General features: G+C 38.5%; 1 protein-coding gene across 1 annotated transcript; it reads right to left on the reverse strand.

Annotated features, from left to right (window-relative positions):
• Window positions 1-143: 143 nt before the first annotated feature.
• nherf1a (NHERF family PDZ scaffold protein 1a) lies at window positions 144-23945 on the reverse strand. The gene is made up of 6 exons (XM_083555828.1): window positions 23094-23945; window positions 10863-11033; window positions 7925-8078; window positions 6458-6501; window positions 1759-1872; window positions 144-1641 (listed from the first exon to the last, which is right to left on the reverse strand). Exons 1-6 carry the CDS (start codon window positions 23679-23681, stop codon window positions 1480-1482), a joined length of 1233 nt encoding a protein of 410 aa, XP_083411954.1. The 5' UTR covers window positions 23682-23945; the 3' UTR covers window positions 144-1479.
• Between the last annotated feature and the right edge of the window lie 240 nt (window positions 23946-24185).

The following is a 24185-nucleotide window of genomic DNA, read 5'->3' on the forward strand; positions in this document are numbered from 1 at the left end:
ACTCAGTCCAGACTGGGTTTCCAGAAAGAAAACAGGAATTCGATTAGATTAGATTTTTCCTGCTGAATGCTGCATGATGGGATCATTCATAAATTGTGTATTTAATACTGTAGAGCTACAAATGAAACTCAAATAGAGACACATTTGTGTGATTTTCTTATTTATTTCTTTTATATTCAGCCAAATCTAGACTGAGCTTTCAGCTAAAAGTTGCTAAAGACAGTGGTTTTCTTCAAAGGAATGTTCATAAAAATTCTTTTCATTCAACGGACTACAAATTCTAAACCCGACATAAATCGCAAAGGTGAAAATATTTAAACGAGGCGATGACGTTGTGGGGGGAAGAAAAAATCGAAGCTCTTTTATCATAAGTACAATGTGCTGCTTTATATTGCGTTAGTAGGAGAGTATGAATGTGATTATTAGATCACTGGGACTAAATGACACAAATCTCATCTGAACTAAAACCAAAACAAAAAACAAAAACAAAACAACAACAAGAAAAACAGTGCCTTCAGTCAGAAAACTAACCACATGTTCCATGTTAGTCCAAGTGATTAGCTCCATTTTTTTGGGATTTCACCATATAATTTATGATTTACAACTCAGAATAAAAAATAAAAACCAGAGAGAGGCCGAGAGAAACTTTCACACCACAAAGCTTCAAAAAGGAATACAGTAATCCCATCGCAGTGGTTACGCTCCAAAACCACCCATAATAAACAGACCCCACCAAAAAAATGCTATTTAATGTATACAGTACTGTACTGTATTAACATTTTACTTCATTTTATAATTGATTATTATATTTGTATTAATACATTTCATTATTTTAACATAAAATTCCATAAAAACAATTCCCTATAAGTTTTTTGGTCTATCATGTTATCCGCGAGAGACCGGAAAAATCAGCCAAACTCATTAGTTATGTGGCAAACACGATTCCATGATAAACCGTGGCGTGAGATTCGAACCGTGGTACAGCGGGGGATTACTGTCTTCAAAACAGTAAATATCAAAAGGGGATTAAAATCACTTGGAAGATTAAGTCATTTCGGCTGGGCAGGTGCAGGTGCAGTATAACAAACAATCAGTGGTGCTGATACCTTTGTTAAGAGGAAAGGAATTGGGCATGAATTACATCTACACTGTACATCATACATCTGATTTCTGGCATAGTTCCATAAAATGTCTATAAAGATCAATAAAAACACAAGTGGCACTATAACACTGACATTAAATGGTGTGTGTGTGTGTGTGTGTGTGTATAAACAAGACTAACAGGAGTTGTGGGACAAAATAAAGAAATCCAGCAATTATTTCTAATGTGATTTCATGCCTCATTAATCCAGTTTCTTTTTGCTGCATCCCTTCTGTATAAAATCGGAGGCGCAGGCCTCATGAGCGAGACACGAGTGCGAACTTTATAAATAAAGGAAGTAATAAAGAAGTGTGAGAGCGGTATGGAAATCGGCTGCTTTAGAGATTGCTGAACACTTCACTCCTCTTGCTCCAGTCCATAGGTGGCGCTTTTTTGTTGGAGCGTTTCTTGTGGGCGCGCTCTTTAGCCTGCTGCAGGGAAATGTTCAGGTCCAGCGATGAGGCTGCATTTACGCTCGGGGTCTTCTCTTCGGCCTTCTCCTGTCAAACACATCAGCATCAGTGTCACATGACTAATACGGGACATACGGCCTCGTTACAGGGTATGCTGATTGGTGTGTGTGTGTGTGTGTGTGTGTGTGTGATAGTCAGACTGACCTGTGATGCAGGAACGCTGGCCATCTCAGCAGGGATCGACGCAGTGGAGGAAGCGTTGGATGGAGTGGGACTCACTGATGCAGGATTGGCTTCCTTAACCTCTTCCTCCTTCACCTACACAATAGATTCAAGATTCAAGATTGTTATTTGTCACAAACACAGTTATGTGCAGAATACAATTTGCAGTGAAATGTAAACCGATCGGACATTGTGCATTAAATAAAAGAGTCTGAAAAATAAGAGACTATGAGAAGAAAAAAAAAAAAAAAAAGAAAAGAAAAGAAGAGAAAAGAAAAGAAGAAAAAAATATATTATATAACAATAAGGTGGTTTATTTATTCCCTGCATTACACATCAACACATCACAACACAACACACTAAGCAGCCGTCATGTACACACCCCAATATATCATTCAAATACACTACATATACAAAAGTATTGGGACACCTGACCTTTCCTGCCACATGTAACTCTTCTCCAAACTGTTATCACAAAATTGGAGTTACACAATTGTATAGGGCGTCTATGGATGTGGCATAATAACATTTTGCGTTCATTTGAAACCTGTTCCAGCATGGCGATGCCGCTGTGCACAAAGCAAACTCTATGCTTTGGGATGAATGTGAACACTAAATGTACCCCAGGCCTCCTCACATCCCCTACATCAGTACCTGACTTTACTCACACCCTTGTGGCTGATGAACACAAAGCACACCTTTAAAATCTAGGGGAACATCTTCCCAGAAGAGTGGAGAGAATTAAAAAAGCGCATTGGGACTAAATGTGGAATGCGATGCTCAAAAAGCACATGTAATAATGACCAGGTGTCCGCAAACTATTGGTAATATAGTGTATATCATGTTGGTTTAGTTTTAAACCATGTTGTTGAATTCTGATTTCTGATTGGTTAGAAGGTAAACCATCAAAAATGTGTTTAATTTCTCTTCTAACACACCAAACTGCCGACTATATATTTATCCTGAACCTAATGTCAAACACAAACGTGACCACTTTCATCTTTTTTCCTCTTCTTTCAACGTTTATAACACATAAAATCTCATTATACACATACATCAGACAAAACAAAAATGTAGTGTTTTATGTTAAACAAAGTTAAATTTTCTATCCTGAACACTTTCTCTTTACAAAGATTGTTAGAAAACACTGAGCCTGGACACTACATGGACAAAAGTTTGTGGACACCTGACTATAAGTTTTGTCCACATTTAGTCCCCATTTGCTGTTATCATAACCTCCACTCTTCTTTGAAGATGTTCCTCTAGATTTGGGGAGATTTGTGCTAATCCAGCCACAAGGGTGTTCAGGTACTGATGTAGGTGATGTGAGGAGGCCTGGGGTGCAGTGAGTGTTTCAGTTCATCCCAAAGGCGTTCAGTAGGGTTGAGGTCAGAGCTCTATAGCAGGCAACCCAAACACTTGCACTCCAAAACATGTACACTTTATAGCGTTTGCTTTGTGCACAGGGACATTATCATGCTGGAACAGGTTTGGGGGTTCAAGTGGAGTAAAAATATATTGCTACAATATAAAAAACAACAACTGTGTTTCGACTTTGTGGGAACAGTCTAAACAAGAACCATGTGGGTGGAAAAGCCAGGTGTCCCAGCTTTTGTCCATATAGTGTAAACTTCTCCTGAAAAAAGCTTCAAGTGGTGGATGCACAATAATATATACAGCGACTACATAAACCTGTGGATTATAGTCCTGATGTTCTAATAAAAGACTTTTCTGACCAATCGGATGTAAGAATTCAGCAGCGCTGCGTGATCTATGTTTAAGGAAAAGGTTAATGCGTCAACATTCAGATAAAAGACATAAAAGTGCACGATCATCGGGTGGAATCGAACAGTTAAGGACGCGTGTTTATTGATTGAAATGATCTCAGTGATTGAACGCATTCCTCACTTCTATCACGACCAGAGTGAACGCCTCAGCTACCCTTCTTCCCTTCTCCTCTCTCCACTAGAGAGCAGCCTTGAGATTGATTTTAACACACTGTACTGTTCTGCCTTTAAAATACATGAGTAATACCGCTGACTGACAAAACGGCAAATGAATTACTAGTAGATAAATATTAAGGGTGGAATACAATTACATAACATTTAGTGTGTGAAATATTACACGACCTTTGAGACAGTGTGTTGCCTTAACCACGGTCGAGTGGGTTCTCGAACACATTTATACACTTACAAAACCAGGCCTTCAGTAACACATTATACCCCTCTTCCGTTTCGATGAGACTCATGAGTGAAATAAAATCCCACCCCTGCACCTTTTCTATAATGTTAATTAAAGAAAATACTAACAAGTTCCGTGTGAGACGTGACAAATATGTTATTATAACTGAAGCATTTTCATGATACATAGACCATGTAATCGGGAGAAGAAGCGAGTAATAGGTTGGCTTGAAAAAATGTGCATTATACAAAATAAAGGACTAAATTGTAAACATTTTATACAAAAATAGTTATCAATGTCTATCAGAAAGTCTACTGTGTCATATATCATGATAACAGATATGCAGTGATGAACATTATATCACATTACAACTTTCTGAGACCAACTGCGTCTAGACCTGCTCCACCCTGGAGGATGTGATCTTCTCACTGGAAGGAAAAGCTCTATAACTCAGTTTGACTGACATTCCAACATAAAAACTGATCAGAGATGGAGGTCCCTGCTGAAGAACGGTGTTTTGGGCTTCACATCTTTACTGGTATCAAAAATTTCCGAGACTAATGCTGCTAACTCATGCTATTCTGACCACGTGCGTTACCACGTCTGCGATTTCATCATGGACAGCAAGGTAGACGTTTGACATGACATACGTTTGACATACGGCGATGCGCGCTTCAAGAACGGAAGAACTTCGCTGGAAGATGACTAGAGATGAGGAAGACCTTCAACGAGCTCAAGCTCCGAAAATGTCAAAATGCAATTCGGCAACTCGTGCATTATGATCGTTGGTGAATAATTCACATGATCTAAAATCCGCACCCGACCTACTCGCCAGATTTGGCCCCTGCGGACTTCGCCCTCTTCCCGAAGATGAAGATCCGGTTTAAAGGTTGCCGTTTCGACACCAGATCAAGCGCGAATATCAGAAGGTGCTTGACGCGCTTCGAAAAAGAAGACTTCCAGGACATATTCCAGAAGTGGCAGGAAAGCTGGGAGCGCTGTACTGCTGTGCAAGAGGACTATTTAAAGGTGACATTTTGTAAACGTAGATCATTTAAGTACATTCATGTAAACAGAGCCAGTCTTTTGGATACCATTTCAAATGTATGTACACACTGAAACAAACTGAAACAAGGTGAATGAAGCAAGGATGCATCTGCTACAGACATCTTCAGCAACTCAAACAAGATCTTATGTGATCTTATGATCTTATTCATCACTATGAATCAGTTATGCTTTATGGCAGGCAGCAGAGACGACAATCACTAATGGCAAATCCTCTATAACTGAGTAACAGAATAAAAAGAATGGCTTGGCTTAGTCGGAAGAGTCGCCCCAAGACTTTGTCCTGAACATTTTTCTCTTCGTTTTTTTTTTTTTTTTTTTTTGCGTTGTGCCGCACCCACCTCATCTCACAGCGCAGACATTAGAGCATAGACCACGAGTGTCTAAGTGGCATTGTGCCCGGACCACAGCAGCACTTCGAAGCTTTGAAACGAAAGCATTTTTTTTTTTGTTTACAAAATTGAAATGTATTCTACTGATCAACACCAATAAACCCCGAACAGAGTCTAATAATAATAATAATTATTATTATAATAATAATAATTATAATAATAATAATAATAAAGCTATTATTCTTTGAAAAATTCAGAGATGGCAATCATTACATTGATTATGATTTCCATTTGTTTGATATATAAGGAGAGTAAAAAGGGAATATGTTTACTCCAGTGCTGCTATTTACTCTGAAAAGCATTTTTATCTATGCTTGCTTTTGATTTCATTTAACTTGAAAAAATATGATTCACTATGAGATCACTTTATATAAGGTCGTGCTGATGAATGCAGTTCTCGGGTGTTCCTAGAATTCACATCAAATTTACTGGTGTTCAGGTAAAAAAGGAGATATATTATATAACATAGATAGATGTTATATAAACATATTTCACTTTGGTTAAAGTGAGGACCAATAGTCCAAGAAATAAACAATAAATCCTCACCAATTTCATCTTAAAACGTTTAAAATTCTTGGTCAAGTAGTAATAAATATCCGTGCATTCCTTAATTTTTACTCCTATCTATTCTGTATACTTGTTTTCCCAAAAAAGGAAAATATATCATGTTACAAAAGAACATAAAAAACTTGCATGGGTTTGTACAGTAACAGCAAACATCTCTCTTATTTCTTTATGTTTTGCAGCAGCAGAAAAGTGTTGCTTATAACGAGCGTTTTCACACTCGCACACTCGCACACTCGCACTGTACAATCTGCTGTGAATTTTGAATAGCACTTGTCTAGGGTGAAAATGTCGAACAGCCGCTTCGATAATATTTTTTACAAGCTGAAACGAAGCTGAATGAAACAAATTAGATTTGCAGTCTCAAGTTTGCCATGTGGCATAGACTGAATCACTACCATTCACTTTTCAATTGCTATATTGTTTGGAGACAATTGAAGAAAAAAAAAGAAAAAAAGCTGATTTAAAAAGCCGGTTACCTTCTCATCAGCATCTCGACTGGCAGCAGGTTCAGGAAGGGGGCCTGAAAACAAACAGGAAGAAGATTAGACTACTTCCTATACATGCACACAACACAGTCAACACATGCACCATGGATTCGGATGGAAAAATTTAAGAAAATTAGTTTGGTGGACATATTTACATTTAGGGCTACCTAAATTGTTCAGATAAAATGGAATATTTACAATTTTAGCAACTACAAATGTAATTCCTGTACAGCGGTCACAGTATTTTTAGATCTTTTTATAATATTTGGTTTACTGATATTTCTGTATACCTTAATCTAGGAAACAAATAGATTTTTTGTGAATTTACATTTCACCATATTGATTTAGGTCTCTAACAGCAGGTTATCCTGTTATAATAAATATAGTATATAATAATTATAGTAAAACACAGAATGTCTGCAAATAAATGAGTGACTTATTTCAAGTTAAACATTTAGCATCTGTATGACAATGCAGCATAGATAACTATTAACCAACAGGTCAATAAGCAAAGTCCAATGTTAAGATCACGGCATATTAACAGCTGGTCACATGTGGCTGAAAACACAGAAAAACTGCTACAGCGCTTTCCATCTGCCATTAAACATATGTAGGGTTTGAGGCCATGCTTGTTGCTATGGCTTCAGTTTCCAAGACTACGAGCTGAAAGAACGTTGTTGACTTTGACTAATACTCACGTCAAGATAGAGGTTGGGAGTTAATGTTTAAACAGCAGCATGCTCACACTGTGTGTGTGTGTGTGTGTGTGTGTGTGTGTGTGTGTGTGTGTGTGTGTGTGTGGGAAATGCCAGCCTGTAAGTACTCAAAGCTTAAGGTTCAGTGGTAAAAAAAGACCCTTTACAGATTCGAATAATGTATTGTTCTTATCTGCACGATCAATATATATATATATAGACAGTACAGACCAAAGGTTTGGAAACACCTTCTCATTCAAAGAGTTTTCTTTATTTTCATGACTATGAAAATTGTAGATTCACACTGAAGACATCAAAACTATGAATGAACACATGTGGAATTATATATGGAATTATATACATAACAAAAAAGTGTGAAACAACTGAAAATATGGCATATTCTAGGTTCTTCAAAGTAGCCACCTTTTGCTTTGATTACTGCTTTGCACACTCTTGGCATTCTCTTGATGAGCTTCAAGAGGTAGTCACCTGAAATGGTCTTCCAACAGTCTTGAAGACGTTCCCAGAGATGCTTAGCACAATTTTCATAGTCATGAAAATGAAAAAAACTCTTTGAATGAGAAGGAGTGTCCAAACTTTTGGTCTGTACTGTATAGTATATATATATATATATATATATTCATATATATATATATATATATATATATATATATATATATATATATATATATATATATATATATATATATATATATATATATATATATATCTGTATGATGATCTGTATGTGCTTGCCGTTTACCCGTGAGGTGCTCCTCAGTGGGAAAAACCTGGCAGCTGCTGAAGAAGGCGTCCGTTTCTGGATCCACTACCAGCAGCCGCAGATCATCTCCTCCTGATTTGATGGCGGCCACCACCTCAGAGTGCTGCAAGCCCTGAACAGGCACACCGTTCACCTGCAACACAATACAGAGAGGCAGAAGAGTTAACAGAGCTGATAGAGATACAGAGGCTTGACTACAGAGGATAGAGGATGAATAATTATAAACCCCCCAAAAAACGTTTAGCATTTAAAAAGAAAAAAGAAAAGAAAAGAAAAGCTAAACATAAGCTATTCAGCCTTTTGTAGAGGATTTTATGGGATAAATAATCAAGTCTCTAATACAGAATAATCTAACTTTCAGGACTAAATTATTATTTGTTTTTTATTATTAAAAATGTCAAAAAAAATGTGAAAAGAAAAGAAAATTGCTATCAAGTCTTATTTAGTGAACAATTCAAAACAGACCTGACAGTTAAAACTATAATGAAGTCCCAGGCTACACATCCAGCCAAGTAGACATTTATAGATGAGAATCACTTATAATTACACTGCATTTACATTTATGGTATTTAGCAGGCTGAGATTTGAACTCGTGACCTTCGGATCCAACGTCCACTAAGCTACCACACTATCCACTGTTACCCAGATGAGAACGGTTCCCTTCTGAGTCTGGTTCCTCTCAAGGTTTCTACCATACTTTTTCTAAGGGGGTGTTTTTCCCATTACCACTGTTGCTTCTAGCTTGCTGGGATACATTCGTAACTGTAAAACTGATATCCTGAGTGTATATATTTCAATAATACTGCTTTGCGACAATGTAAAAGCATTATACAAATTAAAGACCAGAAATCAGGCTAAATGATGGGGGCTACTACATAGAGAGGGCTGAAGCTCGATGTGTTGTTCAGCTCTGTGGATCTGGAGGCAGCAGAGACCACTGTGTGAGAGGAGACACCTGAGGAAACACTGTGGTCTTGTCTCAGTGTTGAGGAATGTGCATGTAGGAGAGTGAGGGCAGAGGAGTGGGCTCTCTGGAATGCCCGATCCCAGCCTCCCATTTCCCAGGCTATTAAAGAACAGCGAGCAAACAACAGCCTGCGGCCTTCACATGGGCCTTCACTATTCTGTACCCACACACACACACACACACACACACACACACACACACACACGCTCACTCTTGTACAAGCATACAGAACACAATATTCATGAAGCCGAAATTGTGCTGACGGTGCAATTCCAGTGCAGGCTGAAAAACACTAGCTGAATCTTTGGCTGTTTAATAAATAGGAAGTGGAAAAATAGCTGAAGAGCACAAAATTGTGTGTGTTCTTGGTTAAAAAAAAAAAAAAAAAAAAAAAAAAAAAGATATAATTTGACAAAACTGTATCATCGGTTCCTTATCCTTCAGTCAGACATGTTGAGTCTGAATACAGTTTCATTTTCTAGTTCAGGAAAACCTCAAGATTTCGTATCTTTCTTGACATTATCATATCCATACCAAGAGTACTCGCTGAGCGCTGAACAGGAATGTCAGTGGTGGAAAAACACGATTTCGAGAGTGTGAAAGCTTTTCCTTCCTTCAACTATTGCCAAAGCTCGAATTACTATTCCTTCTTGGTAGTGCAGAGAAGACCCTTTTAAGATGGAAATCCCTTCCGTAACAGGATGTAGAGAAGCCTGACACTGCAGAGGGGAATAGGGAGTCATCAAACGGCTTAACAAATAAACTATTCAACGTCTTTAGTTAAACAGGCTGAACTATTATTCATGACCAACATGAAAACCCAATTCGTTTAGAGAATGTATCTAGATGGGAGTAATCAGGATGGGGTGAGGGGTGCTTTAATTAGAGATGTACAGAGAGAAGTAGGGCACAAATCCAGAGCCGGACCATGTGCCAGATGGCTCTTACAATCCCCAGGTCACTGACCACTGGCATCAAGCCCTGAAAAAACACAAGCAAGGTTTGTATGCGACTACATTACTCAATACTTTAACCAGGAAAGCTACATTACAAACTTTAGGTCACTACAAAGAAAATACAAATTCATCCAGAGAAGGCAGTGGCAAGAGGAAAAATCTCCCTGAGACAAACTTTTTGAGACAAAAGAGATTCAAACTAAAACTAAAATTAAATCCAAATTAAAAAGATTCTAATTCGAAACCTTCTCCACCCTGTCCTCACGATAAATAGATAAAATGAGCTTGTGTTTGCGTTTTGCATCCTTTATTGTAGGACACATCATCACTTACCTGTTACACGTCAAACCGGAAATGTTATTTTTTTCGCCAAAACAACAAAAACACATTGCAAAGACAAATTATTCCTTTTTTCTTTTTCTTTTTTTTTTTTAACAGTCTGGAAAATTTAAATACATCTTATGAAATTACGGATGAATTTAAAGTGGTTATATTATCACAGCGCCGGCCTGCACAAGGCTTTCCGTCTCTGTCTAGACACCGTTTTTAAGTGGATTATTCAGGTCCTGGTTTCTTCATGCTAACATTCTTCGTGATAACAAAAGCAAGGCAATCGGACCCCTGCCGAGTCGTGCTCTAATCTTTGCACTCCCAGAGAGTCTGCATTTACACTGACCAGTGCTGCTCTGAGGCTCAGTGGGATTCATTTACAAACCCTTCTGTAGGACCTCAGAGGCTGTTCAAAACAAACGGAGCCTTTAGTCTTTATTATGGTATACATGTGAGGTTATGACAAAGCTTTAAACTGCTATTTCCTCTCATGTTTCAACAGGAAATTTTCACTTTATTTCCAACCAAACACTGTGGTCTAGACTGCTAAATTATATAATTTAGTATCATTTTTTTTTAAAGCCAGAGTGACAGGAAAGTGTGTTTAGAGTTCTGAGTGCCTGTGTGTTATCTAGCTGTTGGGAGGAGGTTGGGAGGATTGTACCTGCACTACTTTATCTTGGGGCCGAAGTCCAGATTTCTCAGCTGGAGAGTCCTCATCCACCGCCCTGATATATTGTCCTGATTTGGACTTCTCGCTGTGCAGGTTGAAGCCATAACCCGTTGCTCCTTTCTTCATGTGGCAGAGACGAGGACGAAGCTCATTGTTCGATTCCTGCAAGTGTAAAACATGCATTTTTTGTTAGAACCGAAGATTGACCGATGACGCGGAACCAGATCTATGATGGAATGGAAATCCAGAGATCATGTACACTGTACAATGGGAATGTGAAAAAAATTTGTCATGTTAGGTTGAAGATGATGTAACGCAGGGGAAAAACAATTAAAGGCAGCACTCAGTAAAAGAGCAAATAATTGAAGAGTATGGATCTACAGTACTGTACAGACAGGCTATACTTTACACAACGTTTCAGTTGACACAAATGCACTCATCATACGTTAAAAGTCTTTCGAAGATTAAAAAACATGGTCATAAAATAGACAAAATACAAACACTATTTTTTTAAACCGAGTCAAAAAAATATATATCATATACCATTGGAAAGGTCGACCTCTTCCCGTGCGTTCCGCTTCAGTGTGAACTAATGAATCTGCCTCGTCATTTATACTTCCTTTTTCAATGCGACAGATGATATATGAGCCAAGTTTTACCCACCCCAGGGAGAGTGTACAAAAAAAAAAAAAACGCCGCATTCAGGACAGACAAGAAAGATTTTTCCCTTCTGATCATCAATATGCGATAATGAATTCAGAGCAATAAGTATATATTTCATTTGTTTTTAATAATAACGCCTTGAAACCTCTTATCCCTTTAACCCCTTTTTTTATCCGAAAATGTGTCTAGTCATACAGCTACAAAAGATGTGCTTACATCTCTCCTAGGTGGTAAACTATCCCGCTGTTCATTCATACATAGTACTGAGGAGTGAGGGAAAAAGGAAACTGGAGCAGTTTTACAATTGTCTTAAAAACACAAAAGAAAGAGATTAGCAACAGGACACAACAATTTTAGCTTACTCTAAAATTAGAGGGGAAAGTTTTATTCAGGGAATGCAGCTAACTAGCTATCATGTGGAAATAAAAAAAAAAAAAAAAAAAAAAAAAAATCCTTAACCAAGCTACCAGTTAACATAGGATAATATCCCTTAACAAAAGCTAGTCACGAAATGCTCGTAAAACGAATCTCCCCACTCTGGTTAATTAGCCAGCAGGTTTTGTGTGTTTGTTCCTTTCTTTAAAGAGGTTGACGCTAGTTATGGCACAATACGAGTTGTACATTGATCATATTGTGAATTTCAGCATTGATGCTATTTTGTGTGAACGAAACTCTAAAAATCTGTCAAGCTCATGAGGTTTTCTATAACAAAGCTGTTTAAACACTGTGTACAGGACTATTCCACCCCCCCCCCACCCCCCAGCTTGCCTACACAGCGGATAATGAACCAGGCTCAAATAAGTGCGAGTGTGCATACAGCAAAACAGGGTTAGCGTGGGAGCTGGTGTTTAGGCTTAAACAAGATTACTAATCTCCCCCATTCAGCACTGGATCTCTGTGTACCTGCTTCAGGAAGAGCACAGGGAAAAATCTGGCCACAAGCCTTAATAGTCAAATGAAGATCTGACCAACTTATCTCAGTTCAAATGAAACGAGAAAAGGCTGCACAGGAAACAACACAAGCGTTTTTTTTTTGTGTTTTTTTTTTTTTAAAAAGGATGTGCAGGAAGTGAGAGGCCACTTTGCAAAGCTACCTGCTTAGCACAGATAATCCACTAGGCCATATGTCGCATTAGAGCATTAGATCAGGATCTGGGGTCTCTGAGCAAGTGGATACAGGTGGCATTTCATGATGTGACATGGTTAAATGTAAAAGAAGTTAAAGAATTCCATTTGGGCAACAGGAAACATGTTGTAACATTACAGTGTTTGTAACACGAAAGCCTCTCGATATTATAAAGCTGAGAAAAAGTTTGATGGAGATAAACTGCCCTCAAAATGAACTTCTCGCACGATCTAGAAAAAACGGCTTCTTAGTGAGAGTGCAAACTAATATATTACATGCATAGAGAGATCTCCTGTAACCGTTATGAAATATTAGAAAAGGTTGACATTTGTGATAAATAGTATATTAGTATATAATAACATAATAGCTAGTTGATCTTTTCAGTGGAGTTTATAACAGTATGGTGGGGCAGCAGAGCATGTTCTATACTCATGACCATGCGGGTTTCCGCCTGGCTCTCGGGTTTCCTTCCACCTTCCAAAAGCATGCTTGAAGATGAATTGGTTAAAATTAACCTGACATGTCAATGTGTGTGTGTGTGTGTGTGTGTGTGTGTGTGTGTGTGTGTGTGTGTGTGTGTGTGTGTGTCACATCCAGGGTGTGTTCCTGCCTTTGACCAGTTTTCCTGGGATTGGTTCAGATTCGACTGTGACCCTGACCAAGATAAAGCGGTTACTAAAAAAAGGAATGAATGCAGAGTTCTTGATACTTTTATAGCACACATTTACAAGAACTGTATTATAGTTAAACGTATATAAAAAAATATATATATATATCTCTCTAATCAGACATTTCGGTTGGTTCTTTGTAAACTTTTTTGGAACACATTTCTGTTTTATTTCTAAGCATAAACAGGAATATTGGTTCATAAAACAACATAAAAAGTGTATTCAGACAGTATCAAAAATATATGTCTAAACACAACACAAATAAAATAGAAATGCTGATAAAACATTCTTGTGCACCTAGTGCCATTATTTAAATTATAAAACAAAGTTTGCAAATGGTTGGGAGAATTTTACACAAGCAGCAATAGTGTTGAAGGTCCTTCCTGAGAGATTATTATATAACATTTAAAAAGAAAAAGCCACACAGCCAAAGAAAATACCTTAAACCCCTCCGTCAACATGGGTGGTTCCATAAAATGCACTTGCATGAAACCATAAATAAACCCCACAAAACATGTATGCTAGACCAAAGTTCACAGCACGCTCTCAAACTAATAAGAAGAACAAACGTAAAAAGGCTGAATGATAACTGAAAAGGAGTTGCAGGATGCCCTGAAAGCAGCAGGAATGACGTTTAAACAGAGAACAGCAAGCAATAAACTGCTCTGCTCTAGTCATCTCAAGAGTGGGCTCTTAAATAGAAAGTGAAGGTGCTTGCATGGCATTTGGCCTGCATGTGCTATATTTATGAAGGATTTTGAAATTGCGATGTCATCAACAGGACCTCAGTAACCTTGGGGAATTAAGACAATATACCTTATGCTCCGGGGGTCCCTTACGAGGGAAATATCAAGGTCCGTGACGTCGGAGTGACGTGGGGCCGCCTTCCCGTGGGCTCACCACCTGCAGGAGGGACCGTAAGGGACGGTGCTGTGAGGATTGGGCAGCAGTCGAAGGCGGGGGCCTGCTTAGACTGCTGCCCCCGCGACCCGAATTACGGATAAGCGGAAGAAAATGAATGAATGAAAAAAGGATGAATGAGTGAATACCTTGAGCAATGAGCCAAAGTTGAACTACAATGCTGTAAAAACCCAATTACCTCTTACTGCAGATGTTCAATAGCTGTAATAATCAATATTCACTTTGCAACAAAGTTACACGTAGCAAAACGCGTTGGTATTTTGTGGGGTACAAAGGTGTTCATTCATTCTTTTACACATATCCTGGTTTTATGCTTATGAATATCTTCTGATCATATTTATGTTTAAGGCAAAAAGGCATGAAACACAAGGGATTTGCTGGTTGATAAACACTGCAGTAGAAATCTTCATAATGCATTCTGTTTCAGTTAAAAACAGACCAAAACCTTTGGCTAAGAAAATGATTTATAGTTCATCACGCAGTGACTGAATTCCATCCCCCTAACAATTAAACGGAATCCATTATATACCAATTAATGGTTATAATTATTACAGTCGCACACTGAACCAGTGGACGTTCCTGAAGCCGACGTCCATTCACTCTCAGGAGAGGACCTCTGATACCACAGGTATCATGATAAAAGGTGCCACGCCATGTGCATGTGATAAGATATTCTGGATAAAGTCTCGAGAGCTTATCAGTGCTGCAATAAGCAACAGCAGGTTTCACTGAAGGAATTCAAGTGGCTTTCATGAAAATAAAGAAATAAAAATCTTTTTATTAGGGAAGGTTAGGAAAGGTATTACTTCACAATGACTCACGTATTATAGAGTAATAATGTTGCTATGTGTTGCTCTGGAATGCTTATGTAAGTGAAGTCATAATGGAGAGATGCCTGGGTGGAGAAGTTTACAGAGTGTAATGATATATCAAACATAAGTTTGTACTGCTATATAGAGGGTCAGACAGGGTCTGGATGCCTGGACACCTGGATATTTTTCATTTATTTGTCAGAATTTGTTTATATTCTGATTGTGGACAGTGTAAAAAAAAAAAAAAAGTGAAGGGAGACTTAATATATTTGACTTAATTTGTTTCATAACGAATACATATATTTTAAAAAATGCTTTAAAGATATGAATTTTTTAGCAAGATACAATATGCTATTATTACCCAGATAACAAACAAAAGTCACACATTTGGGGCTTTTAAAAGAGGTGTTTGTCCTTTTGGGTGGGTCACTGAAGTGCTGTTTCCTTTTTGACGTTTTGTTGTTTTGGTGGAACTGCCCACGCTTCCCTGAACACACTGCAACTCCTGTTTTAGTGCCGCAACATAATCAGTTAGGAAAACGAAAAATCAGTAAGGAAAAGGAACCGGAAACATCTTATTTTTACATAAAAGTGACACAAGTAGGCTCTTTACATTTTGATATACGAATGAGGCAGAATTTAAAGACCGATACACAGCCTGATCATTGAGTGTCTTGCTGTTTCACCCGACTGAATCTTCCCCTCGCTAACACACGACCTTAAATTGAAAAATGTCGCTTACTGATAAGATAAACAAAATTTGTACACGTACAATACACAGAAACCTACACCCTGCGTAGTCTCGAGTTGACCTTTTCACATCCTGTAGGCCATGTTACTCTAGTGCTCATGAGAAGAGGTTTGGTTTATAATGGGCTTTAGAAACAGACGCATTGTCTGTCCGGAGCCTATGATCCTGCCGTGGAAGTTTCACAATGAAAAGGCGTGCCGCTTTAAAAGATTCCCTTCTGTGGGGTTCAAGCCAAGTTAACCTGAAAGAAATAACTATTATCCTGAGCTAATAAAAGCAACAACAGCCAAGAAGATCTGGGTAAATGGTTCTGCTGAATCTATAATTAATATGTTTTTTAGTGTTCAGGTCAGTAGGATGTCAAATTAAATGTAATGACACACTAATATACATGATTTTGGCCTGGCAACAGGGACGTGTTAAAAAGGGGGATTTTTCAAACGCCCTACATTACATTTATTATACATTATTTACCTTTGTAGCAAAAGTTTCCATGTGTTACTCCCTGTTCTTCTCCCGAAGCTGACGGCAGCGAAGTACAGCATGTCAGCTGAGAACCAGTCGAACCACTGCCCTGGTGGTTTCTATTCTAGGTTTCTAAATCTATTTAAATTCAACTGAGCTGTTAAGAGATAAAATACCTGAATACCTCAAAGCAAACTCGAAACGTGAGCTCACTCATCTCACTCTTTGTTCCTAAACAAGCCAATAGTGAAGAAACACCTCTCCTGCCCAATTCAGTGTTTCCCCTGCACTAACACAACCAATTCAAGTCGAGCGAGGCTCTGAACTAGTTTATTAATTAGTCGCAAGTGAATTGAAGTGAGCCGATCCTCCTGGATGGTGTCAAAAGAGTTCGATTGCGGGTTTGAATCCTGATGATGTCGTTGGTATTTTGGAGCCACACGAGCAAAATACATTTGCGCTCTCTGGAGAGGGATTTCAGACTCAGACTCCTCCATCAGAGCCAAAACCATATACACATATATACATCACTAATCCCATACATTCCTATATATAATCCCATATATTCAAAACAGAGCAGATATAATGAGGGTTTGGGGAATTGGAATCCTGTGACTAGTGACTGTGTCATATTTATATCAAATCAAAATGCGTGTCCAAATGCTTAGGTTTCTAAACATTACTTCCTACGGTCTCACTTGGGTGTGTTTCATTAGAATTTTCCCCGAAATGATTTTCAGCCACAGGGCTGGATACAAAAAATAAATAAATAAAAGAAAAGCTGTTGCTAGGGCAAGGCATCACATGACTTCATCAGCATTTTGTCAACTACTATCCTAAATCTGAAACAGTATGACCTCGTTTAAAATCGTACATGTTTATTTTTTAACTCGTAACCTAACCAACTGCAAATACTGTGCTGCTTTTATACCATGCTGGAAAATCTGGAAAAATTTTGCATATTTATTGCAAAAATAAACCAGTTCTACATTCAAAAAAAAAAAAGAAAAGTGTGGAGAAACAAGATCATTGAGTGAAAGGCTTCACCCCTAATCATCATGGCAAAGGTTAATGAATTTATAGCTCACTTTCAGCCCTAATGATCTGCTCTAATGATCTGCTCTGTGGTTAGTTTCAACTTGTAGCTTATGTAAGTAGATTCAAATTGGGGTGGAAACAAAGGACTAAATTTTCATATCTGGTGTTGCCTCCAAGAGTTATAAACCATTTCAACAACATTATAAGCAAATGGTAGCTTACATGGCACTTGAGATTGTTATACAAATTTACCAAACATCAACTATGACTGAAGACACATAAAAAAATATGAGTGACGCCCTGCTTCTTTCTCTGCTCATTTCTGTCTTTGAAAACAAACACTTCACTGGCAGGAAAACACTAACCATGTATTGCAGGAAGTGGTGTTTTTTTTTTTTCTTTTTTAAATACGCTTTTGTCTTTCCCTCCCTCTCATCTAGAAGAACCTTCAGCAGCTGCTGCACACTCACACTTCTTCAGTTGAAATGTTACAATTGGTTGCACATTGAGCACATTGGTGACCACAGAGAAGAGCTGTAAAGAGCATCAACTCCTGCGCATGCACACACACACACACACACACACACACACACACACACACACACACACACACACACACACACACACACACACACACACACACACACACACACACACACACACACACACACACACACCCCCCTCTATGGCAAAACTGTGTTGTGACACCTAACTCGAATTGAACACACTAAGCTTGTTTCATAATTTTAAAATTTACTTTATAATGAATTTTGTTTTGCCAAATAGCTAAATAAAGAAGAAGGAAAAAAAAGAAGAAGAAGAAAAAAAAAGAAAATGCTTTTCTGTAGCTCCTTTCAAGTGATTAGTGAGTTTTCTTTTTCTTTTTCTTTTCACTCAGCTTTAAGCTTATAATCTTGCTGAAAGTAGGCCCTCTTTACAACTCCCTTTATATCTACTTAATTAAGAATCTTCTGAGGAATTGTCCTGATGTTATAAGAAGCACCACTTCTTATAAGCTGGCTCCATCAGTCTACAAAGCATCAGGACAAATGATTACAACACGGAAGATTTTCCTTGCCGGTAATTAAGATATTCGGGTTCTGGAATGATTCACATTCAACTTCATTCTCCTTTCAGGTTCAGCAGCACAAATCCCCTTCTTTTACTAATCGAATTAGACAACGGTTCCTCAATATAATACGAGGAACATGATACAAAACACACACTTTTTTTTTACATCACATTACTTCAAATCGCTCATATTGTTCTGTGAATAAGGCCAAAAAGAAATGGCTGAACAACACTGAAGTGTGTGTGTGTGTGTGTGTGTGTGTGTGTGTGTGTGTGTGTGTGTGTGTGTGTGTGTGTGCCACAGCAAGTTCCACAACAAAAACTCATCTCAGTTTGCAAATAGCACCCCACTGGGGTTGGCTTTAAACAAAGGGGGCTTTAGAGCGAGTTAAACGGACAGCCACTCAGAGGATGGCCCATTCACAGGCTTCACATTTGAATGATCCGGGGAAAAAAAGCATAAAATGCAAAAGCTTGAGAGAAAACCAACAACAAAGAAGTTATTCATGGATGATGAGGACTTCAAAAAACACTCCAGTAATTGCATGGATGAAGTGTGAACATACAATGCTACAGATGGGTCAAACTTTCACTTGTGTACTATTAATCCTAGATGTAACTTCAGGGAAGTCTGAGAGTGAATGTAGCCTGGTGATCACTTGTATACTCTCATTAAATTGTTATCTAATGGCTGTGTAGCTTACAATCAGCTTAGACTGGCTTAATTATACCCCAGGGCCACCACATGTCTTTTTAAATGGAGAATTAAATGTGTGCATGTATAAATGATGTTTAAACACACACACTTTTGGTTTTTGAAACTGCCAAAATATTAAGCGTGATAAGTCAAACAAACACTTGTGAAACCTCCAGAGTCACTGTTTGCTTGTTTTACTGCAGTGAACTGTTTGGGGAAAGAATAGAACGAGTGAAAAATTCACATTTATATACAGTCTTTGTGCACATAAAGATAAAATCGGAATAACGACATCCAATTCTACGGATTCTAAATCATTTTAAGATTGATATTTCTCCAAGACCCTAAAAAGCTTACTTTTTGCAATTTTGGACTTCCTCTTTCTGCCCAGGAATGTACGTTCTTTCTTTGGTTGTTGAACAGTGTGTCCACCAAGTAACTACATGATTATGAAATCGGCGTGTCCCTGAAGCTAGCGATATGTTCGTCCTTGGCAAGAAAGCACAAATATATATATATATGTGCACCAAGACACTATTCTGTTCTCTTCCTTTATTTCTACTGCACTCTTTCCACTTTTAAATACCAAACCTATAGTTGATCTGTGGCTACCTGAAATGGTAAACCTTCCAATTGCGGTGTATTGTGCATTTACAGCTGGGTGAAGCGAGCATCTTTTTACATTTACATTCAGGCCATTTGGCAGATGCCTTCATTCAGAGTAACTTACAATTCTCTCATTTATACATATGGCCAGGTTATGGGTTGAGGGTTTTGCTCAAAGGCCCAACATTGGCAGCTTGGTGGTGCTGGGGTTTGAAATCACGAAATCAGAAGCCAGTGAGAAACCGCTTTTGCACTTTCTCAGTATGCGATACAGACACTCTAGTTAGAAATTTGCTTCGAATCGGAACAAGTGCAACATATACGTATCCAGTTGTTCTGTAAAAGAGTAACCAGTGCTGCTCATTAAATTCTGCCGAGTTGGCTTTAAAAATGCAGCATTGGCACCTTGAAAAACCTGTGTTTTTCTTTTGTTAAAAACTTGTATAGTAGTTACGTAGCGTACTTTAATATAGAAACATTCAGATCTGATCGTACGGAGTGAGAAAAATTATAAACCCAAAGTAAAATAAAATGAATATCTAAAGCACTATATGTTCACTTGGAATTTGTTTATTGCTTCACAGCCTCTTCATGATCTCTGTAATCAGGAGAGAATTTCTTTGCTTAATCTAAAATGTAATAAATGTTATACTACTTGGACCGATGTCAATTCCTGCAGCTGTGTGCTAGTGGCAGTAGTGTTATCTGAAATCCCCTAGAAAGTTAGAAGTACATGATTATTGTGATACAACAGATTATTGTGCTACAACAGTAAAAAAAAGGTATCAATTTACCTACACAGATAATGATTTTCTCACTGGAACAAATACATATGGTATGCCATAAAATCTTTAACAGCATGGCCTCACCATAAAAAGTAAAGGCCATACGATTTATATCACTGTCGCTTCAGTAATTTCTCAGGATGATTTTAGCAATAAGACTTAAAAAGGGCTTTCTGTCAGCCGTCCAGGTTCTGAATCGACAGGAATTCACACTAATCCTTCAGAAATGCCAGGGAACACTAAAACAATATTCATGGCAGATTTAGACTCTAGGGGGAAAAAAAAAAAACAACAACATTGGGAAAGACATATCCAAGACACTTTCCACTCTCATTGCACAAGCTGTGCAAATTCTTCAAGCTTGTACCACAGAATACCAGTAAGAGTTTGGTTCGAAAAACCCCTGAGCACGGCACACATCTTTATCAAACTGAAGATTCTTTATATGGGAGTCCAAAGGTTACATTTGCAGCTTAATCTCTCTAATGTCTGTATCTTGTCATCTGCAATACACAACCAGATAAATGTCTGGAAACACCAAACTGAGTAAATTGTTGAATGCTCAACTGTGATTGGTCAGAAAATTTTATTTTATTTGGCAGTGGCTCAGACTGTATTTCCAAGAATTATATGAATGCACATGTATTAATCTTATAGACATCTTTCTTTATAGTAAACATGTACACAGGCACTGTATATAAAAAACATTCCCTACGAGCAAAACAAAGGAGTCTCTGGTTTCAGTGGCAGTAAAACCGATCCTTTAAGTGTGGGAGAGTCTCTAGCACAGAGGATGACATGGCAACCTACAGTTTATTTTTTTGTCTGTCACTTCAAACGACAGAACAGAGGGTATCGAATGAATGACTTTATAGTTGTAACAGCACGAGCGTATATAGGAACTAACCTGTTTTGCAGACGGTCCACAAAATAACATGTAACTACAAATAGATAAAAAGTGACACTTATTTTTTTATATCATGAAAAACTGTTAGCAGTCCCTACAAACTGCTGTAGTATAAGAGGAATAACACACCCAGAGGACTTGTTTTATTTACTTCTTATTTACTAATTTGAAGAAATTTTGAAAATCATAGTCAAGTCCAATATTTGAATTAATTAAAAATTAATTTTTTCTATAACTACCTTTGACTTTATAAATGAATTCCACCACCTAATAGGCAAATTTCATTAGAAGCAGGGAAGCAGTCAGACTATTTGTGGACTTGAAGAAAAGCCTTCTGGGTAAAGCGCTCATTGAAGCCAGGAATGCACAAAGCTTCATCAGGGGGTGTGTTAAAAAAAACAAATTCGATGAAGAAAAGTATCTCGATGTTTGACTGGCTGTGAACACAGATCTTACCCAGGAGGAGACACAAAACATCCTCCACATCATTATTAATAGCTCATAATCATTGTTTTGCTATTTTGTGGCCTGCGATCTCACACAGGAACATTTATTGTCACTCTGGCTGAACAACTTCTAAACACCAGAAATGAAACTCTGGCTGCCAAACGAGCGAAATGTGCATCAGACACGGAGTTAAAAATAAAAAAGGCCGCATGAGCTTATGCAGTGTTAGTGGTGAGGAGTAACGCTTTCACTCAACTCCTTAATCACACACAAACTAACATTTATTGTGGTGGCGAGTTGTGTTAAACTTAAAAAAAAAAAGTATTTAACAACTTTATTAATTATTTACATTCAGTAAGAAGCTGCTTTACACACAGTTCCCTTCACCACACTTTGAAATATTTGTCCTTCACATGAAGCAGACTTTGGACATCACCTTTGGATTGTTACGGTAGATTTTGTGCAACACCTGGAAACACTGTTTAAAGGTGTGTTTTTAATGATTCAGTCTATGGTTGGGCTGCACAGAGTAAATAGATTTTATAGAGTTAATGTCTTTATAATGAAACTAGAAATGAGAGGCATACAAAAGGTTTACCACACACAGTGTTGGTATATGCTGGAACAACTGAGCGCACACGATATCTAGATCTAGATCTGGATCTATATCTATCTAAAACGATGTGATTTCATGCTGGGCCAAAGCCAAAATAATAATAATTAGATAAATATAGAAATTATGGATAGAATAATAAATATCCAGTTTCATCAGTCTGCCTGGAAAGGTAACAGAAAATTTATTTTTTCTTATAATTTGGATACCAATTTAGCAAAATATCAAATGTCATAATGAACATTTCAGGGTATCACAAGGTGTAAAGAGATTTGATCACGACTTTATATAGCTTTTACGTCACAATTTTTACTCCTGTGAGTCTCACGTGACAAGGCATTTGCAAGATAAATGATATTCTCCTTTGTGTATTTGATAGAATAGGGATATCAGGATGGTAGTTTCACATTTAAACAATAAACCTCTTAAATGAATCATATAAAAAAAAAAAAATATTGAATCATAACTGCAATCTTTGCCAAAAGATGCAATGCACAGAAAGAGTGTGACTTGAGGTCAGGGTAGAGGAGGCATTTGAGGGGTGGCAGGAGTGTGGCAGCTGGTATTTGGATGCCACCCATTTGTTCAAAGGCAGAAGAGTAAATAGAGGAAAGAAAGGGGATAATGAAGCATTAATGTGATGGAGATTTACCTTGGAGTTCAGGCTGAGGTTGTTGATCCCCATATCTCCGTTAGAGGCTGAGACAGGAGCAGGAACAGGAACAGGAGCAGAGACGTGGACAGGATCAGGGACAGGATCAGAGGCAGGGACAGGATCAGAGGCAGGGACAGGATCAGAGGCAGGGACAGGATCAGAGGCAGGGACAGGATCAGAGGCAGGGACAGGGCTGTCGGTGCCATTGCCGTTCCTCTCCTGGACGCTGGTGTCCGGCTGGTCTGCGGGCGTCGTCACTCCGTCCCTGACGAACTCCTTCCTGCAGGGTAGGTTGTGTTTTTTGAGATACTCGGCCGTCTCGGGGTCCACGACGATGAGCTTCAGGCTGCCCGTGACAGCACGTATCCGGGACACGACCTGCTGGTGGCTCTCACCCTCCACATTCTCCCCGTTAACGTAAGTCAGCTTATCTCCGGCCATTAAACCAGACAGCTCGGCCGGAGAACCAGGCTCTACCAGGCGGATAAACTGACCGGCTTTGTTCTTCTCCCCGTGCAGGTGGAAGCCATAGCCGTCATTGCCCTTCTCCAGGACGCACAGTCGGGGCCTCAGCTCGCCTGCCATCACCGCAAACTACTGCTGAGAACCGGACACAGATTTACACGAGGATTCAACTGCAAAGGAAGCCAAAAGGTCGCGGAGGGAAAAGTTACAAACTGCTCACTTCCTATGGAAAGCTCGCGAGAAAAGTTCCCATGTAGTCAGCAGTGGTGTGGAGGAGGAGGAGGATGATGTGTGTCTGACACTTCCTCTCGCAGTTGTTGAACTTATGAAGACTTCTTCAGTCCCATTGAGGTGTCCTGACGCGGCTCTGCTCAAAAGCAACGTGACGTAAGTATGACTGACAGGAAACCGACCAATCAGAACTCGTGAACTAACCCCTACTAACTACAAGAGACTGCGTCTTCTTTCGACTGCCCCCAGTAGGGGTCGCTAAAGCACATCTACAACTACTGTACTAACTACAAGAGTAAAGTAGTATAATGCATGAAGTACTGCACTGACCTATCACTTTAGATAGATAGATAGATAGATAGATAGATAGATAGATAGATAGATAGATAGATA

Source organism: Silurus aristotelis (genome assembly GCF_946808225.1).
Source record: "Silurus aristotelis genome assembly, chromosome: 12".
In the NCBI taxonomy this organism is placed as follows: domain Eukaryota; kingdom Metazoa; phylum Chordata; class Actinopteri; order Siluriformes; family Siluridae; genus Silurus; species Silurus aristotelis.

Coding starts and splice junctions, on each gene's coding strand:
- nherf1a (XM_083555828.1), bottom strand. CDS start 23,681: ATGGCAGGCGAGCTGAGGCCCCGACTGTGCGTCCTGGAGAAGGGCAAT. Junction 6,502..7,924: donor CACTGAGGAGCACCTCACGG/GTAAACGGCAAG, acceptor GTTTGTTTTCAG/GCCCCCTTCCTGAACCTGCT. Junction 1,873..6,457: donor GTCGAGATGCTGATGAGAAG/GTAACCGGCTTT, acceptor TCTATTGTGTAG/GTGAAGGAGGAAGAGGTTAA.